General features: G+C 42.9%; 1 protein-coding gene across 19 annotated transcripts in view; it reads right to left on the reverse strand.

The window, feature by feature from the left end:
- Positions 1-18,625, reverse strand: part of LOC126297424 (inositol hexakisphosphate and diphosphoinositol-pentakisphosphate kinase) — a 507,792-nt gene that overhangs the window by 295,296 nt on the left and 193,871 nt on the right. For all 19 annotated transcript variants that reach the window (XM_049988233.1, XM_049988228.1, XM_049988227.1 and 16 more), the window contains exon 3: positions 9,784-9,957. In XM_049988233.1, coding sequence (XP_049844190.1) covers positions 9,784-9,957 — 174 coding nt within the window. The remainder of the gene's footprint in view (positions 1-9,783; positions 9,958-18,625) is intronic.

Genomic DNA, 18,625 nt, shown 5'->3' on the forward strand with positions numbered 1-18,625 from the left:
TGAGAATGCATACATCATTCCACTTCATGTCTTTGAGCAGTGTTCTATCATAGTTTTGGGCCTACTGAATATTCTCTCGAATTTAGACTTAATAGATTTTATATTTTGTTCAGTATCAATATTTAACAACAGGAACTGTATGTCATGATCTGAGAGGTTTTGTAATATTATCTGTTCATTAGAGATTTTTCTATGTTTGTTTTGATTTAGTGTGCAGGGTCATGTGCACCCATGTCAGAACTGTAGGAAACAAAGACAAAAGAGGAGTTAGTTAAAAATGACTACATGTCAATACCAATCGAAGGAAGGAAAGTCAGCTAGAAACAAGGACATGGAGAAAGGTCTATAAAATATACTATACAGAAACTGAGGTCCCAAACTAAAAATTATATGTCCTTCGCCATATTGTTATGATGGATAAAAAGAAAAACGTGATTGACAGCCCATTCACCATTCGCTAAAACGGCCGGTAACTCAGACGGCAAACACAAATGAGAATGTAAGAGGTTAAAAAAAGTGTATTCCATCAGTAAAAGATGAACCACGATAGGTTGACTGCAATGAGCAGAAAGTGGTGGGGGAACATCACTTAACAAATGGCGATAGCTAAAAAGACAGTGCCCAATACGCAACCTAGCTAAAATTATCTCTTTATAGCAAGAGGGCCAAAAGGTGGTCGTAAAAGCTGCTGAGAGAGGCTTAATTCCTCGCAGCTTGTTCCCATGAAGGGAGGACCAGTGATGATGCCAAAGTGATACAGAGATAATCAGAGGGAAAGGAAGAACTAACGGGCTGAGGTACGATGACAACAGCCTTGGCAGTTGCATCAGCACCCTTGTTTCCTGTCGGACTGATGTGACCAGGAACCCACATAAACATCACAGTGGCTCCATCAAGATTAAGCACGCAACAGATTTCCTGGAACCGTTGCATTAAGGGATGGATGGTGTACAGCACACAGAGGCTTTGAAGGGCATTGAGAGAGTCGGGGCAGATGATGCAATTGAAAAGCCTGTTTTGACGGATGTACAGCATGGCCCGCTACAGGGTGAAGAGCTGTGTCCCATAAGCCGATACTCAAAAACGTCAGTGTCAATGATGAAGGCACACCCAAAATGACAGTCAGGCTGAGAGCCATCAGTGTACACAAAGGTACTATCTCGAAGTTTCATGTGAAGGTCGTGAAACGTACGGTGATAGAGTAAAGCTAGAGTAGTGTCCTGAGGGAAAGAATGAAGGCCAAGGTGTACACAGGCTGACACATAAAGCCAAAGTGGTGAAGGGTTCAGACCTATCAGGAAAATGGCAGGTAGTGTGAAGTTAAGCTGCTAGAGCAAGAGCCAAAAGCGAACTCCAGGAGGTAATAGAGAAGGGGGACATGCCCCATATTGGCAAGCAAAGGAGTCGTCAAAGAAGGAGGCATAGGATCGGTGGCCAGGTATGGCAGAAAAACAGCACGCATATCTACTGAGAAAAAAGCCACAGTGGTTTAACAGTGATAATTCAGCAACCACTGCATACAGAATCTCAACTGGGCTAGAGTAAAAGGTGCCAGTGGCCAAAAGGATGCCAAGATGGTGGATAGTATTGAGACAGCATAAGAGAAATGGATGTGTAGATGCATACATGAAACACCCATAGTATAGTGTCATGCAGACAAGGGAAAAGTACTAATTGAGGAGGGTGGTCTGCTCTATTCCCCAGGAAGTATCACTGAGAACACGTAGGACATGAGGAACCTCATACAGTGGGTGGCCAGGTAAGAAACGTGGGAGGACCAAGAAAGAGCCCCAAGGATTTTGTAGTTTAAAAAAATGGAAGAGCAACAGGCCCAAGATGTAAAGATGGTGAAAGAAACTAATTGTGCTACCAGAAATTCATAAAAACGATTTTGTTTGTGGAAAAATGGAAGCCATTGTCAATGCTCCATTGCATATACACAGTCAAGACATTGCTGAAGATGCCGCTCAAGGAGAAGCCCCAAGTGTAGAGAGTACAGAGGATACCAGTCCTCCACCAGGTGTTGTACACTTTCTCCAAATTGAAAAACATGGCCACAGTCTGGGATTTCTGCAGAAAACCATTCACGACATGAGTGGACAAAGTGATGAGATGGTCAACTACAGAATGGCGTACTCAAAATCCACACTGTGCAGTGGTTAATAAATTACGGGACTTGAACCACCATACCATTCATGCACGATTCATATGTACCATAACCTTGCAAACACAGCTGGTGAGAGAAATGGGATGGTAACTAGAAGGAATGTGTTTGTCGTTACCAGGCTTAGATATGGGTATGACATTGGCTTCATGCCAGGATCTGGGAAACATGCCTTCTGCCCAGATGCGGTTGTACGTATGAAGCAGAAAGTGCTTGCCTGCAGGAGAAAGTTTCTGCAACATCTGAATGTGAACATCGTCCGGTCCTGTGATGTAGGATCAGGATGAAGTGAGAGAATGATCTAGCTCCCTCATAGTAAAGATGGCATTGTAGCACTCACGATTCTGAGAAGAGAAGGGTATCACCCGTGCCTCTTCCACTCATTTACGATGGAGGAAGGCAGGGTGATAGTGGAAGCAGCTCAAAATCTCTGCAAAACAGTGGCCCAAGATGATTTAGATAGCAATAGGGTCCACTATGACATTATCTGCTACAGTCAGGCTGGAAATTGGGGAATAGACCTGGGTCCCAGAGGGCTGTCGGAGGATGGCTCACATGAGGGAAGAGGGAGTGGAACTGTGCCATTGTAAGCAATGGTAAAGACAGAAGCACATGACACAATTACCTCTGGGGCATCCTTGGTCCAATACCCCCCCCCCCCTGCAGTGGTACCATTCCACCAAAATGGAATTCATCTCTTGGGCAGCTTCCCAAATTCGACAAATGGGAATTGGGGGATAACAGTCTGCATTCACTACCTCACTTGCTATGTCGTCACTAAACCTTTCTGACTTCTGAAGCTCCAGAAATTACAAAGCTTATTGTGGAAAACACCATTCTGATGCCTGGAGCACCCTGTGTGATGACTTCTTATTGTAGAAAAGTTTTCCAGTAGAGACTAGTATCAGAGATAATTTCACACTGCCTACCACCCACAGATGAATGGCCTCACAGAACGCTTGAATAAGACACTGGCAGGTATGCTCTTGGTGTTTGCTGATGCTGAACAGAGAGACTGGAATACAATACTGCCCATCTTGCCATTCACATACAACACAGCAAATGAAGACATTACAGGCTTCACCCCATTCTTTCTACTCCACTGTTGCAATGCTGCAACAGCAATGAATATGCTATTCCCATTTCAACTAGAGAATGCGCAGATCACTACATGAAACACCACATCACTAGGACCGAATAAGCCAGACAGCTGGCTCGCATGAGGACCCTCGATGTACACGAGATAATTTTAATGATCCATTTATTGAAATGATGCAGAATGAGTCAGTTTACATGATATGTAAACGAGAATAGTGTTAACATTATTGAACATATTATTATTTTTAGTCTTTCTTACACAATTACAATGTTCTTTTTTTGCTACCAGTTTTAAGTAGAAATTCACATCAACAGAACAGAAGGAGATGTCCAGGAGAAATGATTTTTAAATCACATTTAAAACATGCTTTGCTATTTGTCAGATATTTTATGTTATTAACCAATGATGAAAAAATTTTGTTGCTGCATATTTTACTCCCTTCTGAGACACGACATCATTTTTCCCCCTGTATTTGTACATATGGATACCACTCATAGTCCCAAATTGTGATGGATTATTTATGATTAATTTCATTAACAAATATATGTATTGTTCATTTGCAAATACATGTATCATTATGATGCATTTAAAATGCCTTTCTTCTTACATGTATTGTTATGGCGCATTTAAAATGCCTAGCTCCATGAAGAAGAACCTACATGATGTCCGTGGATGAACAATAGATATTATTGTAACTGATTGCTTCTGTGCAAGGAATACTTTCTTTCTATGTGATGAGTTACCCCAGAAAATTATTCTGTACGACATTAGTGGTTGAAAATATGCAGAATATTACACTATGTTGATTTGTTTGTTTCTAAAAGTAGCAGTTATATGAAGGGCAAAAGCAACTGAATTTAATTGTCGAGAAGCTCAATGATATGCTTCCTCATGCTGAAGTTTTCATTAATGTGTACAACATAAAATTTTGAGCATTCTATCCTGTTTACGACTCCTGTTAATGTGCTACATCAATTGTTGATATGACTATTTGTTGTACAGAACTGAATGCAGTGTGTTTTTCTAAATTTAGGGAGAGTCCATTTTCAGAGAACCACTTAATAATTCTTTGGAAAATATCATTTACCAACTCTTTTGTTTATGCCCCTCTAACGGAAGTTATTGTAACACTAGTATCATCTGCAAAAAGTACCAATTTTGCTTGTTGAATGTCAAGTGGAAGGTCTTTCACATATACAAGGTATAGGAGAGGCCCCAAAATTGAGTCCTGTGGGGCTCACTTTGTGATCCCCCCCCAGTCACTAAAATTTTCTGACTTTCCAAAACTCTGTCAATTATTCAGCACAACCTTTTGCATTCTCTCTGTCAAGTATGATTTAAACCAGCTGTGCATAAAGCCACCAATTCCGCATAACAGGGCAACATGATTTACACCATGGGTGGCCACGATTTCAGCTTGCAGGTCGTGCCTGGGCACAAGTACCACTGCTATGCTTTGCTGCCTGAGTGCAAGAGAGAAGATGGGAAAACTATGAATGCATCTTATTTAAATCGCAGTGAAGTCACACTGCATATTACATGGCTTTATATTTCACATTTCTTAACAACAAAGGTCACAAACAAAACAAATTGTCAATGTTATTTAATTATTTTTGAAGCACTGAAAATAATATATTTTTTATGTGATACAAACTGTCAGCATACGAGCACACACAGACAATTTTACAGAGTTTCGCACTCAAGTTGCCATGTAATTGTGACTTATTTAGTTTCAAACTCGAATAAAGGTCTTTCATGCAAATGTGTCAATCAAAATACTGCAGCATTTTTGCAGACTCATTAGGGAGTCTTGGAAACTCTACCTGAAGAAAGCAATGTAGATGTCCTGAACAGTTTTAACATAAAAAGATTTGTCATTGACCTGCAAGATTATGCCAGTTTCAATGACAAATCTTTTTATGTTTGTTTAGCACAAAGTGTGCGCGCACACCCACAAAAACACACACACACACACACACACACACACACACACACACACACACACACACAGGGGCACTTTCAACTGAAATGGCAAATGGACTTGAAATAAGCTCAGAAACAGATGTGACACTGAAAGTGTACTTAAAATCTTTATAAAACTATTCTCGTAATTCTTTCAATGCCACAATGAATTCTTCAAACTTCGTGTTTTCCTGAACACTAGTGAGCTTAGACAACTGGGCTGTTTCTGTCAGAATGTGTCCATTTTATAGAGTGATCTTTTTAAAAGCATATCCATCAAGTCAGAAAGAAGTTACCTTACAATGTCTTACAATGGACAGTGTGCAGTCCACTTAAAATGTGAGGTCTGCTCTCCATTTTGGATGTTCTAATTTTTGTTCCTGCATTCCTTTTTCCTTCATAAATTCAACAATAGCACATTTTAAATTTAAAAAATCATTCCATTCATGCCCCTTTACTTAACCAACACACTTTGCAGTAACATACAAAGTCTCCATACACTTCATTCATTTCCATTGAAAACTGTTGCAACTGACAATGGAATAATGTGCATGACTTCAGAAATTTTACTATTCATACCACCAATTTCTTCACATGCTCCAAGCCTGCAAATTTAGCACAAAGTGCTTTTTGACACAGAACAATGAATCCTGTCATTGTAATTTTTTGCTCTTTTGTTGTAAACTAAACCTTTAAATAAGTTTTGAAATGATGTTTCATAGCAAATATACAGTACTTGCCATTTAAGCAAATTGAGAATTCTCATCCCTCTCTTACTGTCTGGAGATCATTGGGTGAAAAATAAGTGTAGCTCACAAAGCATGAATACCCAGACTGTATTCAGCCAGCAGTTGGGATTGAGAGCACTTAGTGACTTGCAACAAACTTTAAACATAATTTCAAACCTTTACTAAACATTTCCTTACTGACAACCTCCCACAAAATGTTGAAAGGGAAAAGTTTATTGCTTACTGTGTTTTTGCTGTTCACACAATAAAACTGCTGCATGAAGCATGACATTTAAATTTATTACTTTTTTACTACTCACTATATTCACAACACATTTCAGAGACAGTACCTACATATTCTACTGAATGTAACTACAGACATATATCATTGTACAACATGTAGTTCAGGAGATATGGTATCAAATACAAAAATGCTTGAAAAGCTACTGCATCATGAATGATGTTTTAATTCACTATTTCTTTGCTACTACTTCTATTCACGGCACATTTCACAGACAATATCTGTATATGCCTCTGAATGTACCTAGAAAAATATATCATTGGATATCACACAGTTTATGAGGTATGACATCATAAAATTGAGCTGCAAGAAAAACTGCAGGGCAAAATTTTCTAACGATACAGGTGAAATATGTGTACAAATGTGAGTGAAATACATTAAATATATTTGACTTTTGTGTATGTGTGCAAAGAAATGGGTAGGAAGCTCATCTTAAAGCAATGGAATGATGTCAACCAAATTGGTTAAACATATTTGTTACTACCTGGAAAGAACACTGTGGTAGTGAGAACTACCAGCGTCCTATTGCGATGGATGCAATAATGTGGAGAAAGAAGAGGGGATCAGGAGATGGACACAAAAAGAGGAGGAAGGAAAAGATGAACAGACAAAGATGGTGGAGAAGGTGATGGGCAGACAAGAGGGGGAAATAGGTGCAGATGGAGTAGAAGGAAATGGACAGAGAGAGGGGGGAGAGGAGCAGATGGACAGAGATGGGAGGGAAAGAAGGAGTGGGGAGGGAGGGAGGGAGGGAGGGAGGGGGAGGAGAGAGAGGGAGAGAGAGAGACAGCAAGGAGAAGATGGACTAATAGAAGAATGGAATAAATACATATCTGGCCAATGACGATTACTTTGCTAGTGTGTGTGTGTGTGTGTGTGTGTGTGTGTGTGTGTGTGTGTGTGTGTGCGCGCGTGTGTGTGTTTGTGTTTTTCATAAAAATTTTAACTCAGTTTCCAATGTGTAGGTAAAAATTTGGTAGTGCTATCATCAATAGTTACAGATGTAATGGGTTAACTGTTGACAGAAATTAGCCATGTCAGTATAGGGCACAGGTGAGCAACCGGCAACCCATGAGCTGGATCTCGCACACGACTGCTTCCAGTTTGGCCAATGGAAGAAACTTATGCAGAAGAGAGTGAGGCGCTCACATTCAACCCTGACCGTGACACACTTTCAGATATTCGCCATGCTGTTGTTTGCACTATTCTACTTTGACTTTGGTGCAAGCAGCTGATATATGCTAATTTTAAGTGAGTCAGACTTTTAAACTTTTTAAAATGAACAATGAAATAATGACTCAATTTACTTTGCAATACAAAAACAATCCACGTCTATGCAATTAGTCATAAAAAGTATTTTTGGACAAATATTTTTAAAAAATGCTTGAGAACAGCATTTGTGGATATCAATGTATTAAATCTCAAACACATCTGCCCTTGGCCAAAAATCATCAAGTTAATCCTGATTGTTTGCTGACTGAGGCTGACTGTCTCATTGCTGTATTTTGCTTTCCTATTTTTTTCTTGTATTTACATGAGTAAACAATTTCTGTCCACTGTGGGTATATTAGGACACTGTAAACTGTTGAAACTGAAGGCAATTTACAATGAATTAACTGCAGTTCTTTTGCAGACATTTATTTTTCCATGATGATGTTTCAATTTCCCTGACATCCCACCTTTAGATGTTTACATTTATGTATGTGGCGTGAACATTGTTTTCTTTACTAACGGTGTTGCAGAATTTTACAATGAAAGTGTATAAGACAGCTATTCTAAAACATTGTAAGTGAAGAAATATATGAAGAAGTGGTGAATGTAAAAAAATGCAAGTTTTGGTGTGCAATTTGTTGGCATGTCATTTGGGAACAGAGTACAAGTCATATCAGTGTGTTACTCCATAAACATTACTATCACTATTACTACAGTTTTGACCTCCTGCACTAGGAGTGCTGCTGTTGCATCACATGGCAAGCTGTCCCACGAGCTTAAGTAAGTATGTGAATTGGACCCACACATCACCAAAGATTGCCCACACTTAGTATAGGGAGTCTGATCTCACCTTAATTACGCCGCCTTTTTCATTTGTGCACAAAACTTGCCACTCTACAAATAGTATGAAGCCCTTTGCATATCACTCAGACTGAACTCCATTTGAACTGAATAATATAAATTTTTAATAGTAACACATCCACATCTCAGTCACAGTTTGCATATGGAAGTATCCATTACCATACCAATAATGTAACCCAGGGTATAGGAGGGGCCTAACGACAGAAAATGACATCGTATAAACTAGCTGGGTGGCAGAACACCATTTGATCTATACAATAACCTGGTCCGGCTTTTGCCACACTTGCTCCCAAACCACTGCCACATGAGTCTTACATCTGTTAAGAGGCCCATGTCAGACCCATTTAATACACTCACCCAGCACACTAGTACACTCACTGTGTCACAGGCTTATCCTATCCCATCAGAGAGATGACTACCACTAGAAGCATTTTGTGGGCATGACCACCAGTCATCTTTACATCCAAATGAATTGCCACTGTCAATTTGCGTCCAAGAGCAGTGATGACCACCCAACAGAAAAACATGCTGCTGAGTATAAAGTTCTCAATTTCAACTGCTGCTACACAACCTGTGTTATTTGGATTCCCAACAATAGTTCCTCTGAATTACACAGAAGGGAGTTGCCCTTGCAACACAACTTCAACCTTGCCCATAACCTACACCCACATCTACTCTTGCCCCACTACTATAACTTCACTCATTCAGTACCACACCCTCTTCCATTGAGTCTCCCTCCCTCTGTTCTGTCTCACCTTCTTCAGCTGTACAAAACTCTCCCCCATTAGAGGCAAAAACAAGCTCACTGGTGGCACATTGTTATCTTGTGCACCTTCTGCCTCCCTTCCCCATCATAAGCCACTCTCCCATTCCACAACCCATCTCTCCCCTTGCCTGCTCCACCCAACACAAACCCTCATCATCAAGCAGCGATGCTGGCACAATGTCGTCTGTCATAACAACGTAGCCATGCAAGCGTGTGTGTGTGTGTGTGTGTGTGTGTGTGTGTGTGTGTGTGTGTGTGTGTGTGTGTGTGTGCACGCAAAAGCTACTCATTGTTCCCAACAAACCATAATAGTTTATCTCCTTGAAAACATTAACAATATAAATAGACTAACTGTATCAGAAATTGTTGTGAGTACTGCAATACAAGCCAGCTAAAATGTACTAAATATATTTACTGTTTCAGAAAAATTAATGACTTAGCACTCTCAATTGCAACCTCGTCAGCACAAAGCACACTAGCAGCATAAAAACAATAATAATTTTACACAACAGAAAACGCAGGATGAAGTCAAGACAGAATTATGAAAAGGATGGATTGCTACTCACCATACAGTGGAGATGTTGAGTTCAGTCCATCCTTTTCATTATACTGTCATTAATATTAATTTAATGTTGAGATGTGAAGCGCTGACTGCTTGTTAACTACAAGTGATATACTATTAACACTTACTTTTAGAATAATTTCTTCAGGTATTATCACAATTTTAATAAATTCAAATTCTTCAAGTCTTGTCAGGATTTCTTTCATCGGTTTTGACTGTGATTTCTTTGCCATGGCACATACACCAACAACAACTTGTTTAGTGTCTCCACCACCATCTTCTCTGTATTCTGTCAAATTGCCCTTAAAAGAAAAAGAAAAAATAATTACAGTTTTATGCCAAATAAACAATAATACTCATCCATTAGAGGTTTCATACAGAAAAACCCAAAGCAAAACTAGCACTCCACACACAAACGCTACTTCCACACACATGATCACAGTCTCTGGCAACTAAAGCCAGACTAAGAGGAGCAGCACATGATGGGAAAGGCCAATTGGGTCAGGTTAAGGAGGAGGCTGGGGTGGAGAGGGGGAGCAATAGCAGGGCAAGGGTGGGGGATGGTAAAATCTGCTACTGGGAGCAAGCAGGGACAAAGTGGAGTGAGGGTAGGTCAGCTAGGTCCAGTCAGCAGGTTAGACGGAGGAAGGGGGGGGGGGGGGGGGGAGCAGGAAAAGAGAGAAATACAAAGACTGGGTGTGTTGGTGGAACAGAGGATTGTGTAGCTGTGTAGTGCTGGAATGGTAACAGGGGAGGTGTTAGATGGATAACGACAATGACTAGTGAAGGTTGAGCCAGGAGGGTTATGGGAATGAAGGATATATTGCAGGGAGAGTTCCCACCAGCTCAGTTCAGAAAAGCTGGTGTTGGTGGGAAGGATGGAGATGGCACAGGTTGTGAAGCAGTCACTGGAACCAAGAAAATCATGTTGGGCAGCGTGCTCAGCAATGGGTTGTCCACTCCTCCTCGGTCACAGTTTGTCAGTGGCCATTCATGCAGACAGACAGCTTGTTGGTTGCGATACCCACATAGAATGCAGCACAGTGATTGCAGCTTAGGTTGTAGGTCATATGACTGGTTTCACAGGTCACCCTGCCTTTGAAGGGATAGGTGGTGTTTGTGAGTGGACTGGAGTAGGTGGTGGTGGGAGGATGTACGGGACAGGTCTTGCATCTAAGTCTGTTTCAGGAATACGAGCTATGAAGCCTGGGGTTGGGAGCACGGGTTGTGTCGGGATGGATGAGGATATTGTGTCAGGTTGGTGGACATTGGAATACCATTGTGGGAGCAGTGGGAAGGGTAGCGGGTAGGACATTTCTCATTTCAGGGCATGATGAGAGGTAGACAAAACCCTGGCAGAGAATGTAATTCAATTGCTCTAGTCCTGGGTGGTACTGATACAGGAGGGGAATGCTCCTCTGTGACCGGACGGTGCGACTTTGAGACATGGTGGATGACTGCAAAGATAAGGCACAGGAGATTTGTTTTTGTACAGGGTTTGGAGGGTAATTATGGTCTGCAAATGCCTCAGTGAGAAGCCAGGCTCATCACTGCAGATGCGACGACCATGAGTGGCTTGGTTATATAGAAGGGACTTCTTGAAATGCAATGGATGGCAGCTGTCGCAGTGGAGGTATTGTTGGTGGTTGGTAGGTTTGATATGAACAGAGGGACTGATGTAGCCATCTTTGATGTAGAGGTCACATCGAGGAAGTTGACTTGTTGGGTTAAGTAAGACCAAGTGAAATGAATGGGGGAGAAGGTCTTGAGGCTCTGGAGGAATGTGGATAGGGTGTCCTCACCCTCGATCCAGATCGCAAAGGTGCCATGAATGAGTCTGAACCAGGTGAGGGGTTTGAATTCTTGGTGTTTACACAAGATTCCTCTAAAAGACCCATGAATACATTGACACAGGATGATGCCATGTGGGTCCCTATAGCCATACTCCAGATTTGTTTGTTGGTGACACCATCAAAGAAGAAGTAGTTGTGGGTGAGGATATAGTTGGTCATGGCGACTAGGAAGGAGGTTGCTGTTTGGAATCCACTGAGTGTTGGGAAAGGTAGTATTCAATAGTGGTAAGGCCATGTGCATTAGGGATGTTAATGTAAACGGAGGTGGCATCAATAGTGATGAGCAGGGCACTGTGTGGTGAAGGAACAGCAACTGTGGAGAGTTGGTGGAGGCAATGGTTAATAACTTTTATATAGGACAGTTGGTTGCGGGTAACAGGCTGAAGGTGTTGGTCTATGAGAGCAGAGATTCTCTCAGTGGGGGCACATTAACTGGCCAGAATGGGGTGACCTGAGGGATTGGCTTTATGGAGTTTAGAAACCATATAAAATGTGGGAGTGGGGAGAGTGGTAGGGGTGAGGAGAGAGATGGATTCTGTAGAGAGGTTCTGGGATGGGCCTAAGGATTTGAGGAGAGACTGGAGATCCAGCTGGATTTCTGGAATAGGGTCAGTGTGGCAAGGTTCGTAGGTGGATGTATCCGGCAGCTGGTGGAGTCTTTCTGCCAGGTTACTCTTGCAGTTCAAAACAACAGTGGTGGATCCTTTGTCAGCAGGTAGGATTATAAGCCCGGGACCAGTTTTGAGGTGGTGGAGTATGGTTCTTTCTACATCTACATCTACATCCATACTCCGCAAGCCACCTTACGGTGTGTGGCGGAGGGTGTAAGTTTAGTTTGCACTTTCAGGGATCTGGGAAATAAAGGTAAGGCAAGGTTGAAGATTAACATGGGGTAATTTGAGGGCAGTGGGAGGGGGGGGGGGGGAGGGGGGACGGTTGGATGGAGGAGTGAACTGAGTCACGCAGGTTTCAACATTAGTCTTTGGTTAAGTCTGATTGGTAGGGTTGTTGGTGGCAAAAAGTTTTCCCACTGCAGGGGCCGGGAGAAGGAGAGAATGTCTTTAACAATTCTTGCACGATTGAATTTGGAAATGGGGCAAAAGGTGAGGCCTTTGGAAAGGACTGATACATCTGTAGGCCTAAGCCTTTTGGAGGAAAGGTCCATGGCTCTGTTTCAGGTCTGTTTAGGTATGTATCTCTGTGGTGGTGAGGGGAGTTTTGGAGGGTGAGGTGACTATAGTAGGTCTGCGAGACAGGGTTTTTCAGCTATAAGGGGATGTGAGGGAGGTATGTAAGTTGTTGTAGAGGTGGTGGACAGTGGTATTCCAAGGTGGAATTAGTAACTGAACAGGGTGGAGAGTTTTTTAAGGTGACGTTGTGCATGTTGTTGTAGTTTCTGGAGGGCTAGAGTTTAAGTGTGTGTTATAGGATCCAGGGATTTGGGATTGAAGATGGACGGACAGTGAGTATAGTAATGCATTAGAAAATAGTAACAAAAGAAACTGTTCTGAGTGAAGGATGGAAGAAAAGCCATTAGGCAAACTCAGTCAAGGGAAAATCCATGATGAATTGTAAAAATATTATGGAAAAGACAGTTGCTACTCACCATATAGCAGAGACACTGAGTCACATATAATCGCAGCAAAAAGACTGTTACAAAATGAGTTTTCGGTCAATAAAGCCTTTGTTAAAAATTGACAACAGAATACACACACACACGCACACACACACACACACACACACACACATGAACACAGTCTCTGGCTGCTGAAGCAAGACTATGAACAGCAGTGCATGGTGTGAGAGGCAACTGGGAGGAGGATAAGGAGGAGGCTGGGACAGGGAGGGGGAGGAATGGCAGAGTAGGGGGACAGTAAAGTGGTGCTAGGAGGAGCATGTAGGGGATAGGTGCAAAGAGGGTAGGGAAGTTACATGCAGTTGGGAGATTAGACGGAGGGTGGTTGGAGAGGGTGTTCCCCATGTGACTCAGTACCACCCAGGACTGGAGCAACTGAATTACATTCTACGCCAGGGTTTAAACTACCTTTTGTCATGCCTCAAAATGAGAATTGTCCTAATCATTATCCTTCCCATCCCTCCAACAGTGGTATTCTGCCACCCACTGAACTTACATAATATCCTCGTCTACACCTATATAATCTCTGCTACCAACCCCTCGCCTCATGATTCATATTTCTGTAATCAACCTAGATGGAAGACCTGTCCCATACATCCTACCACCACCACCTACTCCAGACCACTCACAAAGATCACTTATTCCATTAAGTCAGGGTTACCTGTGAAACCAGTCATGTGTCTACAAGATAAGCTGCAACCATTGTGCCGCATTCTATATGGGAATGACAACCAACAAGCTGCCTGTTTGCTGTAATGGCCACTGAAAAACTGAGCACAAGAAACAACTGGGCCACCCTGTTGCTGATCACACTGCCCAACATGTTGTTCTTCATTTCAATGACTGCTTCACAGCCTGTGTCCTTCCCACCAACACCAGCTTTTCTGAAATGAGCAGGTGGGAACTCTCCCTTCAATATATTCCTGTAACCCTCCTGGACTCAAACTTCGTCAGTCATTGTCCTTACCCACCTAGCCCCTTCCCTGTTCCCATTCCAGCACTACACAGCCTTTTATTCCACCAACACACCCAGTCTTTTTTACTTCTCTCTTTTACCCCCCCCCCCCCCCCCAATCCCTCACCACCCCCACTCTAACCACCCAACTGCACCCTAGCTGCCCTACCCTCTCTCCACCTCTTTCTTGCACACTTCCACTAGCAGCACTTTACCATGCCTCACACATACCCTGCTATCCCCCCTCCTCCCCATCCCAAACTTGTCTTTAGCCCCTCCCCCACCCCAACCCAGTTGCCTCTCCAATCACACTCTGCTGCTCATAGTCTGGCTTCAGCTGCCAGAGAATGTGGTCCTGTGTGTGCAAGTAGCATCTGTGTGTGTGTGTGTGTGTGTGTGTGTGTGTGTGTGTGTAAAGGCCTTGTTGGCCGAAAGCTCATTATGTGACATTTTTCTTGTTGTGCCTATCTGTGACTCAGCATCTCCCCTAAATAGTGAGCAGCAACTATCCTTTTCATAATATAATTATGAAATTAGTTTCACTAAAAGTAAATGAAGCACAAACGTATCTCTGCAGGAGAAACTGCACTGAAAAATGAACAACGCTTACAGCTAGAACATAGTCTCTCTCTCTCTCTCTCTCTCTCTCTCTCTCTCTCTCTCTCTCTCTCTCTCTCTCTCTCACACACACACACACACACACACACACACACACACACACACACACACACACACACACACTGGTGCTGTGCATCACTTGAATTTGCAGTAAAGACTGATAGCTCGACAATATGGTCTCATTTCAAACACCAACACTACTCTGTGATAAACACATTCATAGATCTGTATTATACTGTCTTTGTTTTTAAAATCTTGAATCAGTTACACGGTAGTAGAACAATTATTTTATACCCCATAGTTCTTAGATCTTTTCAGCGAGCTATCAATGATTTTCTGCTTAATTCTGAAACATACTCAGCAGTACCAATACTGGTTCAGAATATCAGTGCCAGCCCTTACTTCAAACAATGCCTCTGCAATGGCAGTATTAGATACAGGAGTAACTTCACATAGTGAATTCTAATGTTTCATGAAAATATAAATTTCTGTTCTGAATTTTATAGTGTCCCCATTAACACAAGCAATTTCCCCCTCATTCTGTCTGGTAAGTCTCCCCTGACCATGGCTTTCAGGTGACTTCTTCGAACACTGCCCTTTTCTCAAAGCTCCCCACTCCGTTTCCCTCACCCCTCTTTCTTATCCTTCAACCCTTCTGCCAGGAGAAGGAGTCACTGGCTCTGAATGCTTGCATACCTAAGACTTTTTCTTGTATGTGTGTTCTCCTGCTGCCACTTGGTGAGAACATTTTTTATCTATTCCATTACTTTGCAGAACCAATTCATTGATTTTCAGAAACTAGAATAATATGGCAGACATGAAATAACATAGTAGCACACTCCAATGCAGTATTTGGTCATCCACACCAGCAAACATCAGATTAGGCAGATATATTTTTTGTTAAAAAATTTAGTGGTCATTTTTTTTTAATTTCATTTCTGACACACTGCCTTACAGCAAAATGAACAATGTGCACGACACAGATTGGTTTACATAAATTGAGATATATCACAGACCTAGCAAAAACTTGACAAACTACTAGGTCATCAGTCCCTTTGTCCTCAGACAGACAGGTCTATACGACTGTACATTGGAGATAGCTTCCATGCAAAACCCATGGGAAGAATCCCCTAGGTCTACAAATGTCAGTGAAGCTGAGGTAAGGGACAAAAAGAAGAAAGAGGAAGAAAGGCAAGCAAGGTGACCCATCTAGGGAGCAGCTGGAAGCCCGTGAAAGCAGAGTGCAATGAGGGGACATACAACCCCCAGTCCCCAACACTTACCAGAGGTACTTTACTCCGAGACTGCCCTGCAAAGACTAGCAACATGGAGAGGGCTAAAGAAGCACAGAGAGACAAAAGATGAACAAGTTGAACAGATTGAACAGATCACATGGGGGAAGGGGGGAGAAGAGTAAAAGACCAGATATGGTGAGGACAGGACTGGACCACAAACTCCAGCCAGGTCAGGACAGAGGAGGCAACAGAGTATTCTGCCAAACCCTCAATGCGCTGATAATCTAAGGGGTCCTACCTTAAAGAGAGTGCTAAAGGCCAGCTTTACGAATAAAATGTAAAAGTCAGCCAGCCCTGGGGGCATCATCAACAGCAGGTGCAGTGAGTAGAGAGACTAAGAGTCTGCCGCAGGGTTGCTAGGTTGGGACACTTCAGTAAAATGTGGACCACCATCAAATGGGAGCCAGAACAACAGTGAGGTGGGTCCTCGCTATGGAGGAGATGACCATGAGTCACCCATGTATGGCCAATGTGGAGCCAGCAAAGGATGGTAGAGTCCTTGGAAGAGACCTGCATGGAGGACCTCCATAGGCTCGTAGTTTCCTTTATCACCCATGGTTAGTTTGGTGACATCTGAGTGAGCCATTCCGTATTCCAGGTACCTAAAACTTGATGGCATAATACTGATCAGAGGTTTGTTTCTGGATTACCGATCTGAAGACTTGGTTTACTGGTTGGCAGTTTGACCAGGCTATCAGCAAGTTCATTGCCCAAGATCTCAACATGGTCTGGGGCCGAGACGAATGTCACTGATTGTCCACACTGTTCAAGAGCATACAGGGAATCCTGGATAGCAATGACCATGGGATGGTGATGGTAGCACTGGTTGAGAGCTTGCAAACTGCTCAAGGTGCCACTGCATAAGAGAAATTAGGCACCAGTTCAGGGACAGACATCCTCAAGAGCACAAGAGAGAAAGCTACCAACTCTGCAGTGGAAAAACTAAAGCCATCTGTCAAGGAGAGCAGTTCAGTATGCCTTCCATGAGTGTAAGAAATGAGCAGCAACCATCAAGCCATTAGTGTACACTATTTCTGAACCCTAGGATCCCGCATGGGAAAAAAAACTGGTGGCGCTGGGCCTTGGCATGAACAGAATCTTTCAGATCTTGTGATATGACAGATGAAGCTGTGTCCAAGGGATGCACCATAGAGATGTACAGGAGTGGACCCACCAGAAAGGTGGAAGAGGAAACAACAGAAGTTCAGAGGGGATAGACTGGATGTGGATTGCAATTGTTATCCCTGATGAGGGCCACAATTGAAGGAGATGGATTACCACATTTGGAAAGAGGAGACATCAGTTTGGATGCTTACGGGAGCTGCGAAAATGGGTAACAAAATTGACAAGCTGTTACTGGCACCTGATCCACAATGGAGGGACCCCAGACTCCATGAGTAAGCTGTCCACAGGGCTAGTTCGAAAGGCTCCTGCTGCAAGTCAAAACCAGCAGTGGTGTATTCGATCAAACATCCACAATGCTGAGGGCAATGCCGAATCATAAGCCAGACTCCTATAATCGAGGTGAGATTATATCAGGGCTTTATAAAGGTGCAGAAGGGTAGAGCAATCTCCACCCCAGCTAGTTTTGTTCAGGCAGAGATTTATATTAAGATGCAGCCAACACTTTTGCTTAAGCTGGCAAGGATTGGAAATCCACATCTACTAAAAATTTAAAACCAATACTAAAACGCAATAAGTGTCCATCACACTGAGTAGCTGGTCATTGATGTAAGGTTGTGGTTGTGGGCGAGTGATACAACATTGACACAAGTGTATGACATGAGTCTTGGTTGTGGAATATCAAAAGCCTTTTGTGAGGGCCCATGCCTGTGCCTTTGGTATGGCACCTTGCACTCTATGTCCAGTGGAACCCACACTTGAGGAGGAATAGCAGAAGCAAAAGTTGCCAGCATACAAGGGAGGTGATACTGAGGACCCCACAGCGGCTGCTAGACCATTGATGGCTACTTGAAAGAGTGGGACACTCAGTACAGAGTCCTGAGGGACCCCATTGTCTTGGATATGGAGGGAGGAACTCTGGTCAGCACCAACTCAAACCCGGAATGTAGGGTGTAACAGGAAGTTCTGCATGAAAATAGAAAGCACACCCCAGAGACCCCCACTTGTGTAAGGTAGCAATGATGTGGTGTCACCATGTAGTGTCATAAGCCTTTTCAAGGTCAAAGAAGGCGGCTGTAAGGTGTTGACCTGAAGCAAAAGTTGTTCGCACTGCAGATCATCAGTAAGGGAACAGCCTTGGCGAAAGTCACCCTGGGATGGAGCCAGAGGGCCCTGAGACTCAAGGAACCAATACACCTGCACGCTTATGGTGTGTTCAAGTAATTTACAGAGAATTTTGGTGAGACTTATTGGTCGGTAACTGTCCATCTTTAGAGGAGTCTTACCCAGTTTTAGTATTGTTACAATGATGCTTTCTCGCCATGGCAATGGGAACTCACTCTTGCTCTAGAGGCGACTAAAGATGGCAAAGGTATGACACTGACAATCCACGGCAGGTGTTTGATCATTTGGTTTTGGACATGGTCCAGCCCTGGGGCACAGTCAGGGAAATAGGCTCAGACACTGACGAATTCCCACTTATTGAATGTA

Source organism: Schistocerca gregaria, chromosome X (assembly GCF_023897955.1).
Source record: "Schistocerca gregaria isolate iqSchGreg1 chromosome X, iqSchGreg1.2, whole genome shotgun sequence".
NCBI lineage: Eukaryota > Metazoa > Arthropoda > Insecta > Orthoptera > Acrididae > Schistocerca > Schistocerca gregaria.